The sequence below is a fragment of the Glossina fuscipes genome, unplaced genomic scaffold, assembly GCF_014805625.2.
Source record: "Glossina fuscipes isolate IAEA_lab_2018 unplaced genomic scaffold, Yale_Gfus_2 183, whole genome shotgun sequence".
In the NCBI taxonomy this organism is placed as follows: domain Eukaryota; kingdom Metazoa; phylum Arthropoda; class Insecta; order Diptera; family Glossinidae; genus Glossina; species Glossina fuscipes.
In genome coordinates, this window is record NW_023998526.1 from 302,451 (window position 1) to 325,849 (window position 23,399).

Sequence of the window (23,399 nt, forward strand, 5' to 3'; positions counted from 1 at the left end):
TTAATTACACTATAAACAATAAACAATCGGCATCATTTATGTAATTTACATCGAAAAAAGAATCCCATACGGCAAATCGACACATGTCCGAAGATAAAATCATATAAGAACTTTGTTGATATTGCCAAAATTCATGAATTCAAATATGTTGGAGAAGTTTAGACAAGTATTTGTTTTGATTTTAATTTTTTAATCGTTATAGCTATCGTCAACACATGCCCGCCTACGGTCAGCAAGAGCAACAAAAATTGCCCTATGGGCCACAACAAGGAATGATGAGTAGTTTATTGCAGCAGCCCGGGTCTAATGTAGGAGCCGGTGGTTACAGTGCACTCACTCAGCAGCCTCAACAGCAGCAAGCGACTACGGCCCAACAGCAACAACAACAAAGCCAACAATCACGCCTGCCTCAGCATTATCCACAGCCACCAACACAGCACCAATTGTATCCAGGTGGCCCGACACAAGGACAATCTGGCGGGCCAAGCAATGTACCTAGCGGTCCCCAAACTTATAGCCACAGTCCTTATACTGCATCCATGCATCAGCAGACTGGTAGAAGTAGCTATGGACATGCTGGCTTAGATCAATCTAGTTCATACAGCCAGCATGCGACAACTGCTCCTGTATCGGTTCCCAGTCACCATCTCTCCGGTCAGCAACAAGTTGTTCAGCTAGGAGCTCATCCAGTTGCGCACATGGGACCTGGCCCACAACAACAGCAACCACCGACGGGTTTGCAGCATGGTGTAACAAATTTAGGACCACCTCAACAGCAGCAAAGTTCCGCGCATCTACTACAAGGCCAGCAAACACAGCAACAACAGCCACAACAACAGCAGCCACCACAAAATCATGTTGGTCTTATGAACCAACATCAACAGCTTCCTCCTCCCCATGGAATGGCGGTACCCAGCTCATACGGTGGTCATCATCAACAACAGCCACAACAGCAGGCACAGCAGCAACAACCACCTTCCCAACAGCCACAGGTAGGAGGAGCACCGGCGTACATACCATCTTCTGGTAAGCACCAAGCAACCGCTTCGCCGCAATACAGGGCTCCCTTTCCTCAACTTTCCCCACAGATGTCTCCTAGGCCGCCTACGATGTCCCCTCATCCACAAATGTCACCTCGTCCGGGTATATCGCCAGCGAAGCCACCATCTACTCAACAGCAACAACAGGGAACGCAATCTTCAACTCAGCAGCAACCTCCAAGTCAACAGCAGCAACAACCTACGCATCATAGCATCTCGGGAATGGTAGGTTTAACCTCACCAAGACAACAAACTTCCACGGCAAATAGTGGAGGTTCAGTTCCTGGTTCAAAATCTGGAGGAGGCGGACCACCCGTGAATACCTTGCAAGCTTTAGAACAGATGGTAATGCCGAGTCAAAGCATGTCTGGAGGTACTCTTGACTATCCATCACCATATCGGCAATCCACTGCAGGGCATGGGCCAATGGGGCCTAGAATGCCTGTTTCGCCGCAACACCATCAACAATGGCCTACACATCTAGCTCTTCCGCAAAGTCAACAGCCCATGCCGGGCGGGAGTATGTCCGGTCCGCAGCAAATGCAACATCAACAGCAAATACATTCACAACAATCGCAGCAAATGGGCATATATGGAGTTCCATCACCAGCCCAGAGTCAAATGAACCATCAGCAACAACAGCAACCAGCGCCACAATCATCTCAGACACAACCTCCTCCATCGCATGTTCCAACTTTACAAACTCCTGCCTCAATGAATCAAGCACAAGCATCGCAACAACAGCAGCAGCCACCTCAACAGCAACAGCAAGCCACTTCTCAACAACAAGCACAGCCTCCTCCATCATCACAACAACAAACTACGCAACATCATCATCAGCAGCAACAGCTAAATGAACAACTCCAGCATTCCATTAACGACATTGTAGGTAACACAAGCAGTTCTCAACAGCAACAGCTTCAATCTGCACATCCTTCAATGTCGCCCATGCATCATCAGCATCAGCAACACCAAGCACAACAGCAACAACAGCCACCACTTACTTTGACGTCTTTGCATCACCATCATCACACAGTACATCACCAAATGCCTACTGAAAACTTGTTGTCTGGACGCAGCACATCATCGCAAGACACACAAATGAATTCGAGTGTCACAACAACTAATAATCAACAGCATCATCAACAACATCAAACGCATTTGCAATTACACCAACAGTCACCACTGCATAATAGTGTTCCTCCCCCTCATTTGCAACAATCATCTCCGCGCCAACACCAGCAACCTACGTCATCGCATCAATCTCCTCACCATCCACACCAACAACAGCAACAACACACACAACCACAGCCTTTCAGTTCTCAACAACAGCAGCAACATCAACAACCGCAACATCAGCAGCAAGTTATGGGGGATCCATTTTCTTCTATGATAGCAAATAATAATGCAACAGACTCCGGGATTTCAGTCCAAAAGTTACAACAACAGCAGCAATCACATCAGCAACAGCAACAATTACAGCCCCAACAACAAGTGCCAGTGATTTCGGCTACATTGTCGCCAAGTCGTGTATCTTCACCTTTAAACACTTTGTCCAGCACGTCAAATCAGCCGCAAATTCAGCAGCCACAGCTGCAGCAGCCCATCACCCCATCAACGCCGACACAACATCATCTAATCAGCGGTATATTGAATGAGACAGCTAACTCAAATGATTCTTCTACGTTAGCAATTGCAGCCAACGACAGTAACAATAGTAGCAGTAACAGTTCAACTAACAGCATCGTCAATAATCAGCCGTCATCTTTACATGATAGCAATTCTCAAAGCTCAATTAATAGCGTTAGTCATAACGCCGCTGCCACACTAGAAAGTAGTATGGGAGCCAATAGTGGTGGATTACTCAATTCCAATTCGAATTCTGCAACAAATGCTGGGATCGGTGGTGGTAGTGGTGGAGGTCTTTTGGAAAGCGCTGGCGCAAGCATTTTCGATAATAACTCAATGTCTTCAACAAATGCTGCTGTGAATGCACCCGACTCTGCTGTCCCTATTGCAGCTGCTATTTTGGATACTAGCTCACAAACTTCTTTTATTGGTATGGTTGATGCAAGTAACGTGAATGAGAAAGTCATTAAACCGATTGAAGGTGAAGAAAATCCTGCAGAAATGGAGACTGCAGGACAGACAGCAATCCCTGGTGAAATTTTAGCGGAAGAGGCAACAGTAGGCGATACAATTCCGAGGACTAATAAGGAAGAATTGCCTTTAAAAACAAACGAAACGACTGAAGACATGGGACAGACCAGTAAATCGAAGGAAAGCGTCGCTGGCGCTAATTCAGAGACCTCGAAATCTACCGACCAGTTTGGAAGCGACATAGCGGACAAATCTGAAGCTTGTAAACCTATGGTGGACGCAATTACTCATAGTGAGAAATCACAACCGATACCGTCTACACAAGATCAGCCACTGTTACTTCCAAAAACGGCAGCATCTGGATCGCATTTAATATCTCATCAGCAGAAGCAGCAACAACATCCTCAAGGTATTGCTGCAATGATTACCCCACATCACGTAATGCCGTCTGCACCGGGTTTACCTGCTATGGGTTACGACGGAACCGTAACTCAAACTCAAACACCAATACAGTCTCATGCCATACCTTCTACACACGGCATTAAACAGCCTTTTGGTTCAAGCCATTTAAGCTACCCCCCATATCCAGTTTTACATCAGCAAGAAATCGCTGCCTTACAACAGCAATTGCAGGAATTGTACTGTATGCCACCAGGCCAAGATCATCAAGAGAAAATTATGCGGTTACAAGAACGTTTAAATCTAGTGCAACAACATGAAGTTACAGATCAATGTTCTGGGGGACCACAGTGTCCCCTTTATCAGAATATGCCACCTTCCTTGTATGGAACTTCGGCAGTGCACCAACCTCAAGTGATAGAAAGTCCACAGGTATCAAGTACAACGGGCAGAGGGCGAGGAAAAGGAACAAATAAACCTAGAAAACCTCGCGTGAAGAAAGGTGATAAGATTCAGGCTGCTAGCGAAAATGTGACTATCAGCGGGAGTGTCGTGCAGCAATCGAATGTAATACCACCTAATCAACTACCCGTATCGGAGGATTGTGTTACTCAAGGAGCTGGGGATACATCTGTAGTCGGTTTAATGGAATACCATGAAAGTGGGTTGGGTGATCATTCTCAAGACGTACATTCTGCGAATGAATTAGACACTTCGACGGATGCTATTGGGAAAAAAAAATCGCGGAAGCCGCGTACTCCTAAGGATCCCAATAAACCACGCAGAGAACGTAATCCTAAAATGAAAAAGTTTAAGGGATTAGAGGGGGCTGAAGGAGGAGCCATTGAAATATTACCTCATCAAGGACGTAAACGCAGTAATAATGGCGGCGCCCGCAGAAAGAAACTCCCGGAGGATAACGATTACGATAGATGTGCTGAAGGCAGTGAAGGTGAAGATAATAAGCCTTTAGTGCTCAGATCAAATGTTAATGATCTGGAAAATGAAAGTAAACCAGAAACTACCACAGTGGATGATATTAAGACATCGTCTATAGCTGAAGGTGAGACTCCCGATTATGATGACATACCAGTTTCGAAGATACCAAAAGGTGACGATGGTACTGGACATACAAACGCCGAAGTTGGCGACGAGACAGTTGACTCCGTACCAGATTCGGCAGGGGATGCAACTACTACACCAAGCAGAAGAAATAAGAAGCGTTCAGCACGCGGTCGTGTGGACAACGACGGTGGCTCTGGGCGTCGACGATCCCAGCTCTCCGCTAAAGCTTTAAAAAAGCGCAGAAATCGTGGTCGTATTGTCCCGGAATCCGACGGTGAGGACGACAATTTAGCATCCACGCCACCACCGTCACCACCTCCTGATTCAGAACTAGATACAAGTAAAAGACGTTCATCCCGTAATACTCAGCGCAAGAAATATATAGATGATGTAATGCTACGATTTTCGGATGAAGAGACTACGTCTTTAATGAATACTTCACCGCTTAAAAAAGAAAAGAAGACTGTAAGTATCGCAGTTCCTATATGCAGTGCTTCTAGTGATATTGAGAAAACTGAGCAAGGAGCTTCAAATTCGGGTGGCGAAGGGGCAGCTAGTGATCTGCCCTCCACTAGTGATGACAAAATATCGATGACCGGCGAAGATGGTGGCGAGGGTAGTTCTGGAGCTACATCAACTTCTACAAATGAAAAGTCCGAAAAGCAAGAGCTAGTAGTTCCCACAATATCAGCCAAGCCGAATTATGTGTACATAAACACTGGCGATGAAGATAGTATGGTGGTGCAGTACGTATTGGCCGTGAGAATGGGCAAAAGAGAATTGTTGCCTGATACACTACCAGAGCCACTTAAGGAAGAGGAGGAAAAAGAAAAACGGATTAGTGAAAGAAAATCCGAGGAACGCCCCGAAGAACAAGAAAAAGCTTTAAAAACGAACGAAGAAAAAGTAGAGAAAAAGGAAGGGGTAAATGAGGAAATACAAAAGGATTCTGAAGTAATAAGGCCTGATGAGGGCAATGTGAAAGAGACGAAAGAAAGTGAAGAAAAAATAGAAATAGAAGCGTATGCAAAGCTAATCGAACTAAAGGAAGAAAGCGAACAGCAAAATGATAATAAAAAAATTGCTAACGAAGAAATTAGTAGTTGTGACAAAGTCGAAAAAATGGATGTAGACGAAAGCGAAATGAATTTAAAAATTGATGAGAATGAACAAAACCATTATGCAGATGAAAAAAAAGACGAGAAAGAAGGAAGTGATAAGATTCCGGAAGAAAAGAGCAATTCGGCTGAAATTATTGACTCAGCGAAAAATAGAATTGATGAAAAGGAATCCCAGTCGGTAGACGTTAAAGTCGTAAAGGAGGAAAAGTTGGGTGACGGTTCTAAACCAGAGCCAGTATTCATAGAGGTGGAAGAATTTTTAGTTAAATACCGAAATTTTTCTTATTTGCATTGTGAGTGGCGCACTGAGGAGGAACTTTATAAAGGCGACCGAAGAGTTGGAGCAAAAATTAGACGTTTTCAACAAAAACAAGCCCAACAAATCAACATATTCGACAATATTGAAGAAGAATACTTTAATCCTGACTTTGTGGAAGTTGATAGAGTTTTGGATATGTCCATTCACACCGATGAACAGAGTGGAGAAACCACTAAACATTATTTGGTTAAGTGGAAGTCCTTGCCCTATGAAGATTGCACTTGGGAACTTGAAGAAGACGTGGATGCTGAAAAAATTGAACAATATTTGAAGTTTAATAAAGTTCCTCCACGATGCGACTGGAAAAATAAAAAGAGGCCGCATCCAGATCAATGGAAAAAATTGGAGAAAACCCCTGTTTTCAAGGGTGGCAATACTCTAAGGCCTTACCAGTTAGAAGGCCTAAATTGGTTAAAATTTTCTTGGTACAATTCGCATAATTGTATATTGGCAGATGAAATGGGTCTCGGTAAAACGATACAAAGTTTAACTTTTGTTCATTCCGTTTACGAGTATGGCATACGAGGTCCCTTCCTGGTAATAGCTCCTCTTTCAACTATTCCCAATTGGCAACGTGAATTTGAGAGTTGGACGGACATGAATGTGGTGGTTTACCATGGCTCGGTGACTAGCAAGCAGATGATACAGGATTATGAGTTTTACTTAAAATCCGAAAGCGGAAAAATTCTTAAAGAACCTGTCAAATTCAACGTGCTGATTACTACTTTTGAAATGATTGTAACCGATCACATGGACTTGAAGCCATTCAACTGGCGGTTATGCGTCATTGATGAAGCTCATCGTTTGAAAAATCGGAATTGCAAGTTACTGGAAGGTCTAAGGCAATTAAATCTTGAACATAGAGTCCTGCTCTCAGGCACTCCTTTGCAGAATAATATGAGTGAATTGTTCTCCTTGTTGAACTTTTTGGAACCCAGTCAATTTTCTTCAGCCGAAGAGTTTATGGCTGAGTTCGGTAGCCTACGTACCGAAGAGGAGGTAAATAAATTGCAGGCACTACTGAAACCTATGATGCTGCGTCGTCTTAAGGATGATGTAGAAAAATCATTAGCTCCGAAAGAAGAAACCATCATAGAGGTGGAATTAACGAATATCCAAAAAAAGTATTACCGTGGTATATTAGAACAGAATTTTGCCTTTCTAAAGAAAGGCACCACTTCTGCCAATATACCAAATCTCATGAATACTATGATGGAGTTGCGCAAATGCTGCATACATCCGTATCTATTGAACGGTGCTGAAGAGCAAATTCAATACGATTACCGAGTACAACATGGCGAAGACCCTGAATCCTACTATAAAAACCTTATACAATCAGCTGGTAAGATGGTACTAATTGATAAGTTACTACCTAAATTGAAAGCTAATGGCCATCGAGTGTTGATATTTAGTCAGATGGTTAGATGCTTGGACATCTTAGAAGACTACCTGGTTTATCGAAAGTATCCTTTCGAACGTATAGATGGTCGTATACGTGGTAATCTGCGCCAAGAAGCTATTGATCGTTATTCGAAACCAGGCTCCGATCGCTTTGTCTTCCTTTTGTGTACCAAAGCGGGCGGTTTGGGCATTAACTTAACTGCAGCTGATACTGTAATCATATATGACTCCGACTGGAATCCACAGAATGATTTGCAAGCTCAAGCTCGCTGTCATCGCATTGGACAAAGAAAAATGGTTAAAATATATCGCTTACTATGCCGCAACACATATGAAAGGGAGATGTTTGATAAAGCTTCGCTAAAATTAGGATTGGATAAAGCCGTTCTGCAGTCTATGAATACACATGCTTCCAAAGATGGTAGCAACAAGCAGTTGTCAAAAAAGGAAATTGAGGATTTGTTGAAAAAAGGCGCTTATGGTGCCGTTATGGACGACGATAATGCTGGAGATAAATTTTGCGAAGAGGATATTGACTCTATATTGCAAAGACGTACTCAAGTGATAACTATGGAATCGGAGAAGGGCTCTACATTTTCTAAAGCTTCTTTCGCTGCTTCCGGTAACCGATCTGATATTACAATTGACGACCCAGATTTCTGGACCAAATGGGCAAAGAAGGCAGATATCGATCCAGAAATCTGCGAACGGGATGAAACTGAAGATTTAGTGCTTTCCGAACCCAGGCGTCGTACTCAGATAAAGCGCTATGGCCATGAAGACGTTATGGACGTAAACTCTGACGATTCGTCAAATGAAAACAGTGATGAGGAGGGCGGTATAGGTTTGCGATCGACAAGAAGGGCTCGAAAGGAGAAACGGGATCGTTGTCGTGAAAAAAAAGCTAATGACGATTACATCCCGCGTGAACGAGATGCTTTGGCGGCCTTAGGACTGGAAGAAATACAATATGGAAACTGGGCAAAATCAGAATGCTTCAAAGTAGAAAAAGGCCTTTTGTCTTTCGGGTAAGGAATATACCCTCTTTTGATTTTCAGATTATTTGGTTTATGTATAGCGTATTAGTTAAAACAAATATAACCAAATGTAACGAAAAATATATCACTTAATATATTCGCCGGGCAAAATTCTTGAACTAATTCTACGTTTGCATTTTCGTTGAGTGTTATCTAGTTTCATTTCCAAAATATAGATTTTTCGCTTTAACATTTTTTCTTCCTTCTCCAGTACAAGGACCTCGTCCTTCTTACCGATGTAGTCGTGCACACTAGGCGCCTCATATCGTTCCAACTGTACTTTCAAATTATTTAAAATTTCCAAGTCCTTATCATTTTCCAGCTCTACCTGATTGGCTTCCTTTTCTAGTTTACTTATCGTTTTTATAACGTCCAAAGTTTTGTTATTCAGTTGCTTTGATTCTTCTTCAATATTCATCATTACTTGTTTTTCTTCAGACATGGAAAGGGACGCCTTACCAGTTACGCCTTTCAATCCGGCCATATGAGTATTTTTCTCCTCCAAAGCATTTACGAGTTCGGTTCGTTTAATCATTAACTTTTCGAAGTCAACGGAAGTAAGAATGCCACTTAAGTCAGCTTTGGTTAGCAATTCGTTGCGTAATTGCTGGCAATGTTCATGCAGGGCTGTAATGCGTAACCGCATGGTGCTTAATAAGGCTCTAGCATTCTTCAACCAGTTATTAACAAATTTTCTAATTTTACGCTCCAATTGCTTCTCAGTGGCTGTGTTAAGGAAAGCTAAATCCTTGTCGTCTCGCATAAAATGTAGTTGAAAAATTTTTGTCGTTTCCCGGGTCTCCTCATACATGTAATGTATCTCTTCCATATGTCCACGAAGAATTTTAATTTCTTTGGCAGCTGCAAAAGTTAGAAGAGTAACGAAATGTTTGTTAAGCAGTAATTTTTATTTTCTTACCAGCTCTCTCAATTTCATGCACTCTTTTTTCGACTTCGTTTGCTGTCTTTTCGGCCATATCTGCTTTGGCCCGAAAGTTCAATTTGTAATCCATGGCTGTTTTTTTCTGATTGTAAATTGTATAAGTTGACATTGTTACTGATTTTGTTAAAGAACCCCTAGTGCGACCTCCAGAACTTGCTATTGATAATCCCGTTGTATCCTTTTGCGCACGTCCTGTGAAGATCTGCGACATTTGTCGCGATTTTCGTTGTTGTAAGCCTATCAGCAATTTTGGATCGTTTTTTTCCAAGAAGTCAATTAGAAAATGATTCTCCAAGCGGGCTATAGCTAGCTCACGATTAACATCGCGTAGAGCAGCGAATAATTCAACAGCGTCAATACTTGCCAAACGTTCTTCTTGTTCTTCCCCACTTAACTGAAAAAATGTATCCAATCGCAAGCTATTAATAAAAGCTTCCAAGGCAATTGACGTTTCGGCTGATTGCTGCAACTTTCGTTCTCTGTGCGACATCACAGCCAGACTACGCGCTGATAACATTTGCGTGCCTTCAGAATAATGGGAAGACGATTGGGAATGCATGCTTGCCATTATATTTTCTTGTACCAGAAGTTCAAATTAAAATTTTTTAATGAGCAGAGAAGTTCTTTATAAAAATATATATTTTTTCTTTTAATTTTCGATACATCAGAAAATTAAACTTGACATTCAAAATTTGTGGGTTCTTCTACGCTATTCCTGGAAAATGGAGTATATCAAGTTTATGAAGCCATAAAAATATTCATGTTTTTTTATAACATGTCGGTCAATTATGACTTATAGTATAACATTTGAAAACCGATATTTTTTTGTTTTTTTTGTTGCATAATTAATTGATGACTATTAGCAGGAAGTAATGGTGGCACAACTTATCTGCATACCAACTATAATATCAAGTCGACAAGCACAACATTTTGTGTGTTCCACATTTGTGTTTAGAGAACATTTTTCACTTAAGAAATAAATTCGTGCACATTTTTCGATATATTTTCTGTATCAATCGTCTTTTGGGTAATTACAGTTTCGTTCGTAATTCCGTTTTTGTTCGCAGTTTTTATAAAGAATACGCCAACTGACTTCAGGTAAATTTATTCAGAACATCGCAATGGTGGATAGAATATACGTAAGAAGGCTATGACAATAATAACATGAAAGATAAAATAAATTATAAGTTTACATTGGCAAATAAAGTTTCCATCGTTTTTCAGGTGGGGTCGGTGGCCTGAAATTCTGGACTTGGGTCAATTCAAACGAGGATGGCGTGAAATCGATATTGAGGATTGTGCCCGCATAATTGTAAGAAATTTATTTATCGCCTATGTGCATTATTTTTTCGTACTCACATGATGACCAACCATGCTAATATTGAGAAAACTTTTAGGCTTTCGCTGAATAAAAATTTCTAACTTCTCATTTATAAAAACTGATCATTGAAAATTTACACACACAACGTTTTCTAAACAAGATAAATGAAATCAAAACTTTCTCTTTTTTGTTGCAGTTACTTTATTGTTTACAAGTTTATAAGGGAGATGAGAAAATCAAAACGTTTATTTGGGACTTGATTACTCCCACCGAGGATGGTGAAATACAAAAAATCAGCAGAGACCATAGTGGTCTGCATAATTTAGTGCCACGAGGTAGGAATGCAAAAGGTATGGTAAACTGAACACAGTATACAAGCACGCACAAAGTACGCAACCGCACGGATGTAGTTAAAAGTTGGAGTAAAATGTATAGAGGAAAACCGAAAGAAACCGATCTCGCAACACAAAATTTATGTTTGAAGATATCGAAAAAATTGTTTAACAGAGGTTTCATTGCAAGTTAACTATAGTTAGATCTAGTTAGTTAGTCTAGAAAGTTATTTTTATAATTTTTTGATTACTAACAGCGGGTGCAACTCCAAAGAGTGATAAAAAGTGTTCTATTTTGGCAACTTTCAAGATATTTGCAGTTTACGCTAACTGTCCGACCAATTCATTTAAACAGTGGTAGTCGGAAAAAGCCCTGTCTGGTGAGTAAGCCATATAGGCTACTCCTTTACTTTAAAGTGCCTGCGACGTGTTGCGGCCTTATTTTCACGTATATGATGGAGCAATGTCTTCGAAAATGATGGCCTTCGGTGCAGCCTGTTTGTAAATTTTGGACTTTTTCTAGAAAACAAATGGTTTTTAATTGATTAATTATTGGTGGTAGTGTTCGGTATTAATTTCACCAGGCTTTAATATCTCGCACACCCTTCTAGTCGCATCCAAAACAGAGGATCGTTTTATTGTCAAAGTGATTCCGTTGCAGTCAATGTGGACGGCTCGCCTCTATATCCTCGATCTTTGCGCTTGCAATTCTCCCAATTAATCTACTCAATCCATTCCCTGGAACGATACGATGAAGAATTTTGTTTCGTGTCATCATAACAGTGGCTCCAAACTTAAAGCTCAAATTTTTTGAAAGAATAACTCAAGTTTAACGCAGACATCAGCGAAAGTGTCTAAAAATAACCCACAAAGTGGAATCATCGTAAATTAAACTTTGTTTGCAATTCTAAGAATTTTTGTTGTAAATGGCAATTATTCATTGTTTTGTTCGTTATGTCGTCGTTCATAACTTAGTTGTCTTATACATAAACCCAAAAATTTTTAGATTAATAAAATTTCATAGCAAATTTATTTTAATCCGTCAAAACAAAACAAAAATGTGTTGCTGGTATTGATTTCTATATGTTTATCGAATCAATAACTTATTTATCGTATACTTATTGTAAAAACGTAAAAATCACTTCTTTGCTATTTAAAGAAACTTTTTTTGCTTTGAAAATTAATTTTTTGTACAGACGTGTTTGTAGTACTCTATGCCTTGTACCATATCTTTCAACCATAGTATAAAAATGTAGTCTTAAATCTAGTGAGAATTACTATAGTTATCTATTTATTAATTATCATTAAAGAATTTGACAGACTTAATAAATGGCATATACAAACTTATACACTTTATTTTGTACACTACACTGTACATATATCAAAACTTTTATCAAAACTTTTCACATCCATAAAAATATTGAAGTGTTCGAAACTAAAAATGGTAAAAATAGCAACTAACTTACATTACCTTCATTAAAAACGTTAAAAGCAATTGTTTTTGGTTTGTTCAAATCGTTCCCAAGTTTGGGTTGCTACTTATTATGGACAACTTAGTGTCCAAAATCTTTTTATATTATATATATTTTGGTTTGAGTGGATCTGAATAAGGACTCTAATGACTTTGGTAAATAGTGTATTCTTGTCTGTTAAAATTGCTTGATCTTCTTAAATTTTATTTTAAATAAACAGAGTGACACTCCGTTTAGATGGACTTGTACACTAAAACCTTGTAGAAAAAACGTTATCCATATTTTATAATTAAATAAAAATCTAATTTTTAGTTTTCCTAACTCTCTTCTCATTTATAAGGTCGCAATGGCGGTAAAACTCAAAAAGAATTTCCAACGGTAGCCGGGGCTGAAACAACTCCTTTAATTGTTTCACCAAACAGCACTTCGCTGGTTACCATTCCTACTGCCACTAAATCAAGTGTTGCCATTATTGAAAAAGAGCCGATTGTAAGATCTCCACAAAATCCACAAGATCCGAATCATTGGAGCAAGCAGGACAAATACGATGCTGATGCATACTTGGAAGGCGCTTACAAAAAGCATTTAAGCAGACACGCGAATAAGTGAGTCGTGTGGAATCGAATTTTTTGATATTAGCTCCAACAGAGAATATTTTTATAAATTAATCCAACTTATTTGTGTTTCTTCTCTATCCCTTTTTGTTGCTCAACTTTTATAATACGTGCACTTTCCATAATTTACAACGAATATTGTTTTACCTGTACCTTTTCCTCTTTTTTTATATTGTTTAATTTTATGTTTAAAAAATTTACTTTTATTAGAGTTTTGTTACGTGTTCGCATGCTATATTATATACAACACGAGGTGATCGGAGATCTAGTTCAGCAGATCAAGGAAAATACTCCCGCCAGGTAAGCTTTGTTCCTAAAATTTTCACTTTTATTTTTCTTCTTTGAAAGTTCTTAAATTTAGCAAGAAAAATGACAAAAATATATTGCAAATTATATCCAGTCTTGGGCAATAGAATAACGTATTCATTATTGTATTTGCTATTGAACGCTAAAATAGGAAATGCTAGATAAGTTTACAGTACTCAGAAGCACGCATCGCAGATTGATTTCAGTATACATATTTTTTTCATCATATCGCATAAATTATAAATATATTCAAGAAAGAAGAAATAAACAGGGTAAATGAAAACATTATTCTCCGTCGTCCACACAATATCCAAAACAACTAAAAAACCGGAGAGGAATTACGGGAAACAAATAGAAATTAATGACAAATTATCACTAACTACAGTAGGTTATATATCATATTACTCAATAAGTTTCTCGTATGACAAATATATGGTAATACTGTTGGCAGGCGTGTGTGATCCCTGGCTATTTTTTAGTCGCTTTGGACTGGTTTCATGGTTACTGTCTACTTGTGTTGCTGCCGATTAGACTTTGGAAGTTTATAATGAACCCTTTTCATTCGTTATACGAAATCTCATGAAAAACTTCGCCTAACGAGTGCCAAATAGCGATTTGAACTTCAATCACTTTGTAAAGTAGAAAATATAGTGCATCTTTAAGGCTACAGTGATTTCACGAACTTTTAGTCATCGGTTTTCCAAAACGATTTGGTGCACCTTTTCCATGTTTTCTGAAATAAAATTTGAATGCACATCGTTTGAAGACTGATATTATCCAGAAATCACATGAATTTTTCAACAGTGAAGCCGTATATATGTTAGACAGCAGATTTATTGAATGATGTGTTACGTGGATATAGGCATGTTTAAACTGGTTAGTGGTTAGTTACTTTTGTGTTGGTTGCTAAAGTAAAATTGTTCTGGCCGTTAAATGTACGCTTATTAAATGATGCCTTATTTAAAATGCCAATTTACTAAGTGTAAATGTCGTTCCGATCGGCGAATATAAACCCACAATCCACAAAAATAATTTTATGATTATTTGTATCCAAAATTGATGAAGACCCAATATATTTGTTTCAAAAATTTGCAAGAATTTCTTTAAAGAGTTTTCTATCAGCAATTTGGCCAAGTACAATTTGGCATAATGTTTTTTAAATATTAAAATATATACATAGACTTATACATAAAATGTAATAGATAGAGTGAATTGATACCGCGTTTTGGAGTTGATTTCAGGATGTCTATAGGATCATTTGCTTTGTTATAACAAAGGAAAATTTAGGCAGTCGCAAACAATGTAAAAACTTGTATGCAATTGCTGGCTAAAAATAAGTCTTTTTCTCAAGGACAAGGCGAATTCTCGTAAATATTTTGATCTTTATTTTGTCGATATTTGTTAGACGTAATAGCGGGGCTAAGTGAGTACTAACAGAAGAAGAGAGCTAATGATAGTGTCGCAGATGTGTTTCCATCGTTTTCTTTATAACATTACTTTCAATGTGTCTTTGAAGGTGCAGCTTTTCCATGGTATCGCCTATAATTAGCAGCAGACTTCGCCGCTCGTATAGCTTGGTCTTGCTTAGTTTGTTTATGATGCTCCAGGCCGAAGAAGGGATTCCGGAAAACTATTAACGCAGACAAACTATCAGCAAAAACAACAGTTTTGAGTTTGTTTGTTTGATGCAGCAGAATGCTTCTCCCGAAGCATTTACCAGAAGGCAGACTGTAAACTTTCTAATATTTGGGTTTTCTCTTCAATTAGATTCCTGAAGACGTAATCTGTACCATCTTCTTTTTTCTAGATAGAGAGTGAAATGTCACAATGGTCGCGTTTCAAAATCCGTAGAGGCTTAAGGTAAACATTGCTGGACATTTTTGGGGGAACTTTCTATTCCTTTGCTACATACAAACAGTAGTTAATTGTAGATGGTGACCTTTTAATTTTTTTCGGCAATAACAGCCTTTTTTATATCTTCTTTGTTTGAGTTAAGAAGTTTGATTAATTAATAAAGTGTATTTTCTAAAGCTGGGAGGCCATTTTCAGCTGTGATGAATTCCCCGTCTCCTTTAAAATAGACTTTTTTAACTGAAAGCAGTGTGGTTTCCAACGATATTTTTTGGAGGATGAACAAGCGAGAATTACACATTTTGTATTGACAAATTATTAATGCGCATCAGGCTATTGTCTTTGTTGCATAGGCACGTTCTACAAATATGCTTTTTTCTAAATTCTTATATTCAAATTTTCGCACCTGAGCACCTTCGCCCAAATTAGAATCTCTCTCACAATAGATGTGAGGATTAATTGTTTTAGTATTATCTTCTCTTTTTGTCAAAATGTAAACATTGTTCGCGTAGAATGTATGTTCAATTCTCGGTGTGCAGCCAAGGATATCGCTTATTTTATTGAAAGTAATCTAAAAAAGCTAGCAGAGAGTTTGGACAATAGTCCGATGGGACGTATACGTTTTTAAGTTCTGGCATTGGAATAACTACCGCAAGTATCCATATATTAGGAATGTGGCCAGTCAAAAAACACTGCATTACTACATAGTTTCAGTAATTTCTTTTTACTTGAATTAGTCAAGGCACTGCTCGTTTGGCATGAAAGCCGATCCAGATTGGGTGTTCTACCTTTTCACCATTTATTTTACGAACTATTTCTTATTCTGAGACATAAAATAGATAATCATATAAATATATACTTCGAGAAATAAATTTGTAGAGTTTTGGTAGACTCTTTCATTGAATTTGTATCGACTATTCCGGAAATTCTGGACTATTCCATATAGTTTAATTGACGTATTCAACAAATGTAGGAGTAAATACTTTCTCATGTCTTTCCTTAAATTTTTATAAGTTCTAAATACGGGACTACAATTAGTTCTGTATTTTAGATATGTAAGTCAGGAAAACGACTTTATATATACTCTTTATTTATTTTACTATAATGTATTTAATATCAAAATTGCTTTCGAACTAACATTGTAAATTTACGCTACTTGTAAATTACTTGAAAATTTTAATGACTTCTGTCATTTTAAAATTGTATTGCTAATATAACTTGCCGAGGATTTATTTTGTAAAGAGCAAGCGGAAATATATTATACGGAAACATGAATGTATTCTGGAGTTATTCTTCCGTTTACGTCAAATTCACATACCGGTTACAGACTTCATAAAAAATTATACATTCTTGATTAGATCTCTTCTTTTTGTGTAGTTTTTTTCGTCCTAAATATTTTATAAAATTCCAAACTTTGGTTTGCGATTTGAAACGGAAATGGAAAATCAAAGAAGATTAAGATCATAATATAAATCAATTTTTTTTTATTTTCTTTTAAAGCAATTGCTGAATGACTGTTTTTAATCAAATTTTCACTGCAAATTTGTTTTCATGTCTTTTTGAGTTTTTTCGCTATATTCACTACATTATTATTACTAAGCTTTCATTATTTTTTTATCGTCACATGTAGTGAGCTACCCATCCGTCCACCAACAATGGTCGATCAAGTTCCTGCTTCGTGGTGGAATCCGGCATGCTGCGATAAGAGTCTCTTAGTAGGCACCTTCAAACATGGCTGCGAAATGTATCGTCAAATGCGTTCTGATCCAATGTTGTGTTACGTTGGTCACGTTGGTTCAGCCGACGATGCGCTAACCGTGACCAATTTGCCAATGTAAGTGTACGAAAATCTAAATGTTAACCACCTTGCAACTATCAAAAGAATGTTGTTGGTTGGCTGTGATCTCGAAAAACGTCTAGTGATTTTTTGTACGTTTTGAAATGTGCCGTGTCTTTTAAATTATATAAAAAGGGTTAGACCGACCAAGTTACGCCCTATGTGACATTTTTCGTAATACTCCACCTATATGTTTTATTTACACAATGTAAATTCGTTTCTTAAAAAGAAGTGAGAATATCAAAATTTCTCATAAAAGTGCATAATTTGGTGTGATTTATCATATGAGCAATATGAAGTTACTTAAATTTGCTAGCAAGTACATATTTATCTACTTTATTTTCTAAACTAATTTTTAGTAACGAAGACGATGCCAATTCAAAACTTGAAGATGGTGATGAAGTCGATGACGATGGAACGGCTACCAAAGACTCCGATTCTACCAAACTTACTACAGGCGATAACAAAGATTCTCTTGATCCCGAACGGCCCAGCTCTTCGGGTAAGAATAAAAAATTGGCGAAATCGGCGACCGCTGACGAAGCAATTGTGGCCAGTGAAGACAAAGCCGACGATAAGGTGACTGTTGTTATGGCTGAAGATGAATACAAAAGAGACATTAACGGTAGTGAGAAAGATGATGAAAACGTTACGAAAACTGAAAGTGAAAATATCACAAAAACGGAATTGGTTAAAGTAGCCGTAGTTGGTGCTGTTATTATGAGTAATGTAATAGACAGTGCTAGCGATAGCAGTACAGCAGCTGCTACCGAAGCCAATTCCGTCGAGACCACTTTATCAGAAATAGAAACTACAAAAACATTAACAACTGTTGCTTCACCGAAGGCTGGCTTCATGGCTGATATTGCTACCGTTAAGGAAGCTTCAAATTCAGGCTCTAACGCCAATAATACATGCACAACCACCACCATCACCTCAACCATCACCAATACTACTACTATTGTTACCAATACATCCACATCTTCTACTACTACCACCACCAATACCATCACTTCATCATCTTCAACTTCTTCCTCAAATGAGCAAACGCAAAACGAAACTGTTAATCCAAACTCCTGTTTAGGCTTGGACGAAGAGGAGAGTGGGGCCGGATCATATCCGCCCACTCAAATACCTCCTGAAGATGCTGCAACTTCATGGCCTTCAATGCAAGATTTAAACACGCGTCTTAGGCGGGTCATTACCGCCTATCAACGCAACTATAAAAAAGAAGAGCTTAAACAACAGCAAAAAGCTAAGGTAAGCTAAAATTTTTTGGAAAAAAACCCATTTGCACATTTTGTACCTTTTATCCATTTACATTGATAAGGCGTTTTCAAGAGTATGAATATGAAGAGCACGTGTTCTTTTTTCTTTTAAAATGTGCAAATTGGGGTTTTTTTTATATATTATTTTTTCCGATGTACGTAATTTTGACTATTAGCATTGGCAATACGAACAATAACAAATTATGAATTATCCTAAGAGTAAAATTTGTTATAAATTTCTTTGAATGAGTAGTAAAGTAGAATTTTTTTGTAGAAATTTTGGAATATTATTAATCATATTGTAATTTAAATAAGAAAGAGTTTCGGCTTACGTCCAATTTTTCAATGCCCGTCACTAGTGTCCTTAAGACATATTATAGTAAAGTAAAAAGACTGCACTTTCACTCCATATATTGTATGCCGCATATTTGCATATATGCATATTTTGTATAATTCGAGAGCGTCTCCTCGGCATTTACACAAAATAGAAACCGTCATTGGAGAATCATTGTATTGAATTATTAAACTATCGATCCTGTCACGAATTGTTTTTTAAAGAAAAATTTGCGGCTTAGCTCTTCTAAACTGGAAATTTATAATTTTGAGGCCACAAAGAAGAATGCTGGCTGTTTAGTAATTGTGGGCCTATAATATCTCGAGAGAAATGGCGACATGTAAAGACAAAGAGAGAGTCTGCTATTCTCGAATAAGAAAACATTTTATGATTATAATCGTGATTTAAAACATGTATTATAATTTTAGCAGATAAATTTGAAATGAATCTGCTTTTCGAGGTAAATGTACAAATTTGAAATTTTACGGGACAAAATGTCGATTTTTAATTTTTCATGTATATCAATTAAGGATAAACAAGTGGAATAAGGAACGAGGAATAAATGAAATTCATTCACTGCAACGACGCAGTTTCAACTTTGAGAAGATTTGTAGAACTTTACCGCCTAAGGTCACGGTACGGGATTATAGGTACGGGAACACCTGTACGGGACATCACTGGTTGTCCCAATAGAATATGGTTTATTCCGCATAAGAAACATGGAGTGTACTTCATTAAGGCATTTAAATAATCCTTTTTTTAGTTCATACATTTATTTGTGTTTTGCTTTTCTAAGTTGCTTAAAGGGATTCAGCGATGTCTACGTTTAAAAATGGCATACAACATGAATACATAACTAGAGACATTAATTTAGAACAAACTAACACGCAGGTGCGTATTTCCGCGTCTTAGGAACATTTAATAGATCTTATGTAACACAAATTGTGGACGGTATAAAAACTTTTTTTTAACACAACGTGAGCTGTACTGAAACATGTAATATTATTATTAGCTCTATTATTTAGGGGGCATCGAACTTCGATATAGCTTCACAATTAATACGTAACTGCAGAATTGAAATTAGTCACTCTGTTAGATAGTTGTAAATTAAACGTTGTTTGTGCTGATGCATCTTAATTGCAACAATGTTGGTTGCTCCACTTACTTTAACATAAAGTAAGTCGAAATTATGTTAACCTATTGCGCTTCTAACAATTTTAAAGACCAATTATCATTTACTAATTATGTACCGACATTCACGTTAACTTCGTAGGATTTAGGAACAATGCGAAAGTAAATTTCCATAAGTGGGTGAGGAGAGAGTATTCTCATAAAATAAAATAAACGCAGATCGCAGCGTTGCAGACAATATTCAAAACTTCGCTCACGTTTAGGTTATTAAAACACGACCAACTAAGAAATTTGTATTCATTTCCATTTTAAAATTATATCAAAGATACTACTTTACTATTGCACAAAGTTGAATATAACAAATTTCACTAAATAAAATACAAAACATCTCAAAATTTGACGCTTTTCAATAGTTTATTATATATAAATACTCCACATAAAATGTTTGTTTACGTACATGTAGAATGCAATATAAACTTTTGTGGCATACATTTTATATTTATTTTTCAACGTACTCAGCTACAGGCTTTGGTCAGTACGACACCCCCACTTTCGGTGCCTACTACACCGACTTTGCAGTCGATGCAAATGCAAATGCAAAACGCCGCTGCTGCTGCGAGTAACAGCTCCGATCCCGGGAGCCGTAGTTTGCAATCACTAATACAGCACAATAACAATGTCGGTCCCTTAGCTACCGGCCCGAGTACGTCAGCAGCAGCTGCTGCTGCTGCCGCTGCTGTCCCTCAAACTATTGGTCACAACGTTTCGTTACAACATCAGATACAACATCAAACTACACAGCAACAGCAGCAGCAACATCAACAGCAGCAGCAACAAAATATGCAACAACAAGCTGCCGCAGCAGCAGCTGCTGCTGTAGCTACAGCTCCAATGCCTACAGCGGCCGACATAAGCCTAATGTTGAGCATCCTGAATACCACCGACGTCAGTCAATTGGCTAATTTGGACATCAACAAGCTGGCCATGTATTTGGTTAGTATGAACAATGTAAAGATCGACCAATTTTCTTTGTATATCTATAAAACGATATTATCACGACACAATCATCATCCTAATTGCTACTCATTCGAACACTCAAATACATTATCCTCGCGATAAATTTCAATAACTATTGCCGTCTTTCTACAGCTTTAAATAATTTCCTTTTTTTGCTCATCCATTTCTCCATTTCCCCTAACGAAAGAGTGGATAGATTTGCGTATACTTCAAATTACATACATATGTACCAATGTATAAGATTTTAACCCTATAATTGTATAAAATCGATATTTTTGTGTAATTCAGATACGATAGATACAAAGAAATGAGACAAAAAATTGTTAATCCTCCAAGGAATTTTCTGTATATGTGTGCGAGTTACTCCTTTTCCATACAAAAGGGTATTACCTTAACGCCAACGTCTGCCGCTAACAAAATATCCTTTATAGTAGGTCTATTATTTCCACTGTGCATATTATTAAGACTCCGAAAAGTGAAAAAACGCCTTTCCGTTTTATGCTAAATCGTTCGTTGACACCTAAAACAAATATTCGTACAGTTTGGTTGGTCCAATGAATATTGCTATAAAGACGCATATGTGTGCGAACAGATATAATATGCATATCACATCGTGCTCTCGCAATACTAAGTAAACAAAGTTTTGTTAGGCACGTAATATGAATAAAATTTCGTATCTACTTGTCGATGCACAGCGCTTTCAACCCTCCAAAAAAAGAGAAGCAAAAGAATTACTGCTGATAAAATTGTGAAAGTTTTTTGTTTTATTATTACTCAATATCAGAATCCGTCTCCGGCTGTGCGCTGTGTGTTCTTCTCAGGAGCAAAAACAGCAAAAGATATACTTATTACTTTTTATATTATTGTTGAGTAAAATTTGAATGTACTGTATACATTTAAACGAATTTGAGGTCTTTGTCAAAGTATTTTTGTATATTGTTAGCAATATTTTGTAGTAAAGCAAACTAAAATAATAGCAGTAGATGTATGCGTTCAGTTTATTAGGTCTTAAAAAAAATTTTAACTTACTGCATCTTAAGAAACTAAGGTTTCGCAGTTTCCACAATAAATTTCTGTTCTTGAAATATCCTTTATAAAAGCAATCGATGGAGAAGACGACAAACTCTTCCACTATTCACTAAAAAGTAGAAGACGCTCTAGCAACCAATAATATCGGCTCTGCTTTTTTTAACAGACAGATTAGATGGTTAGTCTAGTCGCTTTAATTCAGTTAGATATTTTATTGATATTACTTCCTTACCTTCAAGATGTCAATAAGGCTAGACGACGCTAGACTGGGTTTTGGAATATTCGAATTTGTCCGCGATTGTAAACTGGAGAGGTAAATTTCCTAAAGATCCATTGGTGTGTTGCGATAATATAAGGCGGATTCCTGCAAACGTTTTAGTCCTAAAAGGTTTACCATGCGAGCAGTGCGGATCATAATACTAGCCATTTTTTTTTTTTAATTTTAAGTATTTTCAAATATATAGTTGAAGATCAAATTTTTTCATTTTTTCAAATGTGCCGAAGCTGAGGATTTGGTCGGTGGACCTGCAAAAGGCCAATATGAGTCAAAATCCAAAAAATTTTAAATTTATCTCCGTTAGTGCCAATAGAATTTCTCACTTTATTATTAGTGTAAAAAGTAAATGTTGAATGTTATGAAGACCATAGATGTTCATATTAATTTACTTGTTCGAACCTTTGGTAAAAGATATTGTTCGAGCTTTATTTGGATTAAAGGCCACATGTAGCGGAGTGGTCAAGCCTTTTTTTCACCAGAAACAAGGAGTGACAGTTCAGTTAGCCACATGCTTACGGATTCATTTTTCGAATAGACAACGGAGCGATTTGGAAGATGTGAGTGATGGAAAATATTTTTCCGCTCATAGAGTTGATTATTGTGAAGAAAGCTGAGATAAGCGAAAAGGGACGAAAATCTGGAGTTTGTTCTCCTTTTCGGAGTGAGAACGACTTTGGTCATCCTTTGCTTTGTGTTTGTTTACCACTATGTGTGTGTTTCGTGGGGACAGAGCTTTAATCATGTCATATTATATGCCATCGCTTGCTGCAGCTGCTGTGTCTTTTTTATCAACAACATTTGAAAGCATTGTCGATCTTTATTTAATTTTTGAGTAAATTAAGGTAGATAAGGTTGTTGTCATAATCCCAAGGAGGACCATTGTGCGTCATTTGATCATGTTCTTCAATAAAGTGCCAAAAGGCCGTGGAGTTACCGAACTTAGAAATTTCGTTTCGCTGTGTAAATTTGTCTTTCTTGACAGTGTTTTGGAACTGCCGAATTTTTCTTGAAGTGTTGGAGTTATCGGGAAAGAGTTTTTGGATTAGAGTTCCACCGCGATTTTGGTTCATAGGAGATTGCCACAAAGGTATTAATTTTTGCCTGAGACTAACTTTTTTGCAAGAGTAATTTGAGTAGATTCAGATTTACCATCGAGCGAAATTTTAGACAGATTGCGAGCAACAT

At 37.6% G+C, this 23,399-nt stretch overlaps 2 protein-coding genes across 6 annotated transcripts in view; one reads left to right on the top strand and one right to left on the bottom strand.

The window, feature by feature from the left end:
• The window catches only part of LOC119641859 (serine-rich adhesin for platelets), a 62,075-nt gene that overhangs the window by 12,392 nt on the left and 26,284 nt on the right, over nt 1-23,399 (top strand). For 2 of the 5 annotated variants that reach the window (XM_038040739.1, XM_038040740.1), the window contains 8 exons: nt 203-8,473; nt 10,650-10,737; nt 10,943-11,081; nt 12,891-13,155; nt 13,375-13,464; nt 16,952-17,155; nt 17,518-18,418; nt 20,411-20,899. In XM_038040739.1, coding sequence (XP_037896667.1) covers nt 203-8,473; nt 10,650-10,737; nt 10,943-11,081; nt 12,891-13,155; nt 13,375-13,464; nt 16,952-17,155; nt 17,518-18,418; nt 20,411-20,899 — 10,447 coding nt within the window. The remainder of the gene's footprint in view (nt 1-202; nt 8,474-10,649; nt 10,738-10,942; nt 11,082-12,890; nt 13,156-13,374; nt 13,465-16,951; nt 17,156-17,517; nt 18,419-20,410; nt 20,900-23,399) is intronic. The other 3 variants (XM_038040742.1, XM_038040741.1, XM_038040743.1) reach the window with 3 other exon arrangements.
• On the bottom strand, nt 8,482-9,965 carry LOC119641861. Its single transcript, XM_038040745.1, has 2 exons — nt 9,402-9,965; nt 8,482-9,343 (listed from the first exon to the last, which is right to left on the bottom strand). The coding sequence occupies exons 1-2, from the start codon at nt 9,940-9,942 to the stop codon at nt 8,568-8,570; spliced, it is 1,317 nt and encodes a 438-aa protein (XP_037896673.1). The 5' UTR covers nt 9,943-9,965; the 3' UTR covers nt 8,482-8,567.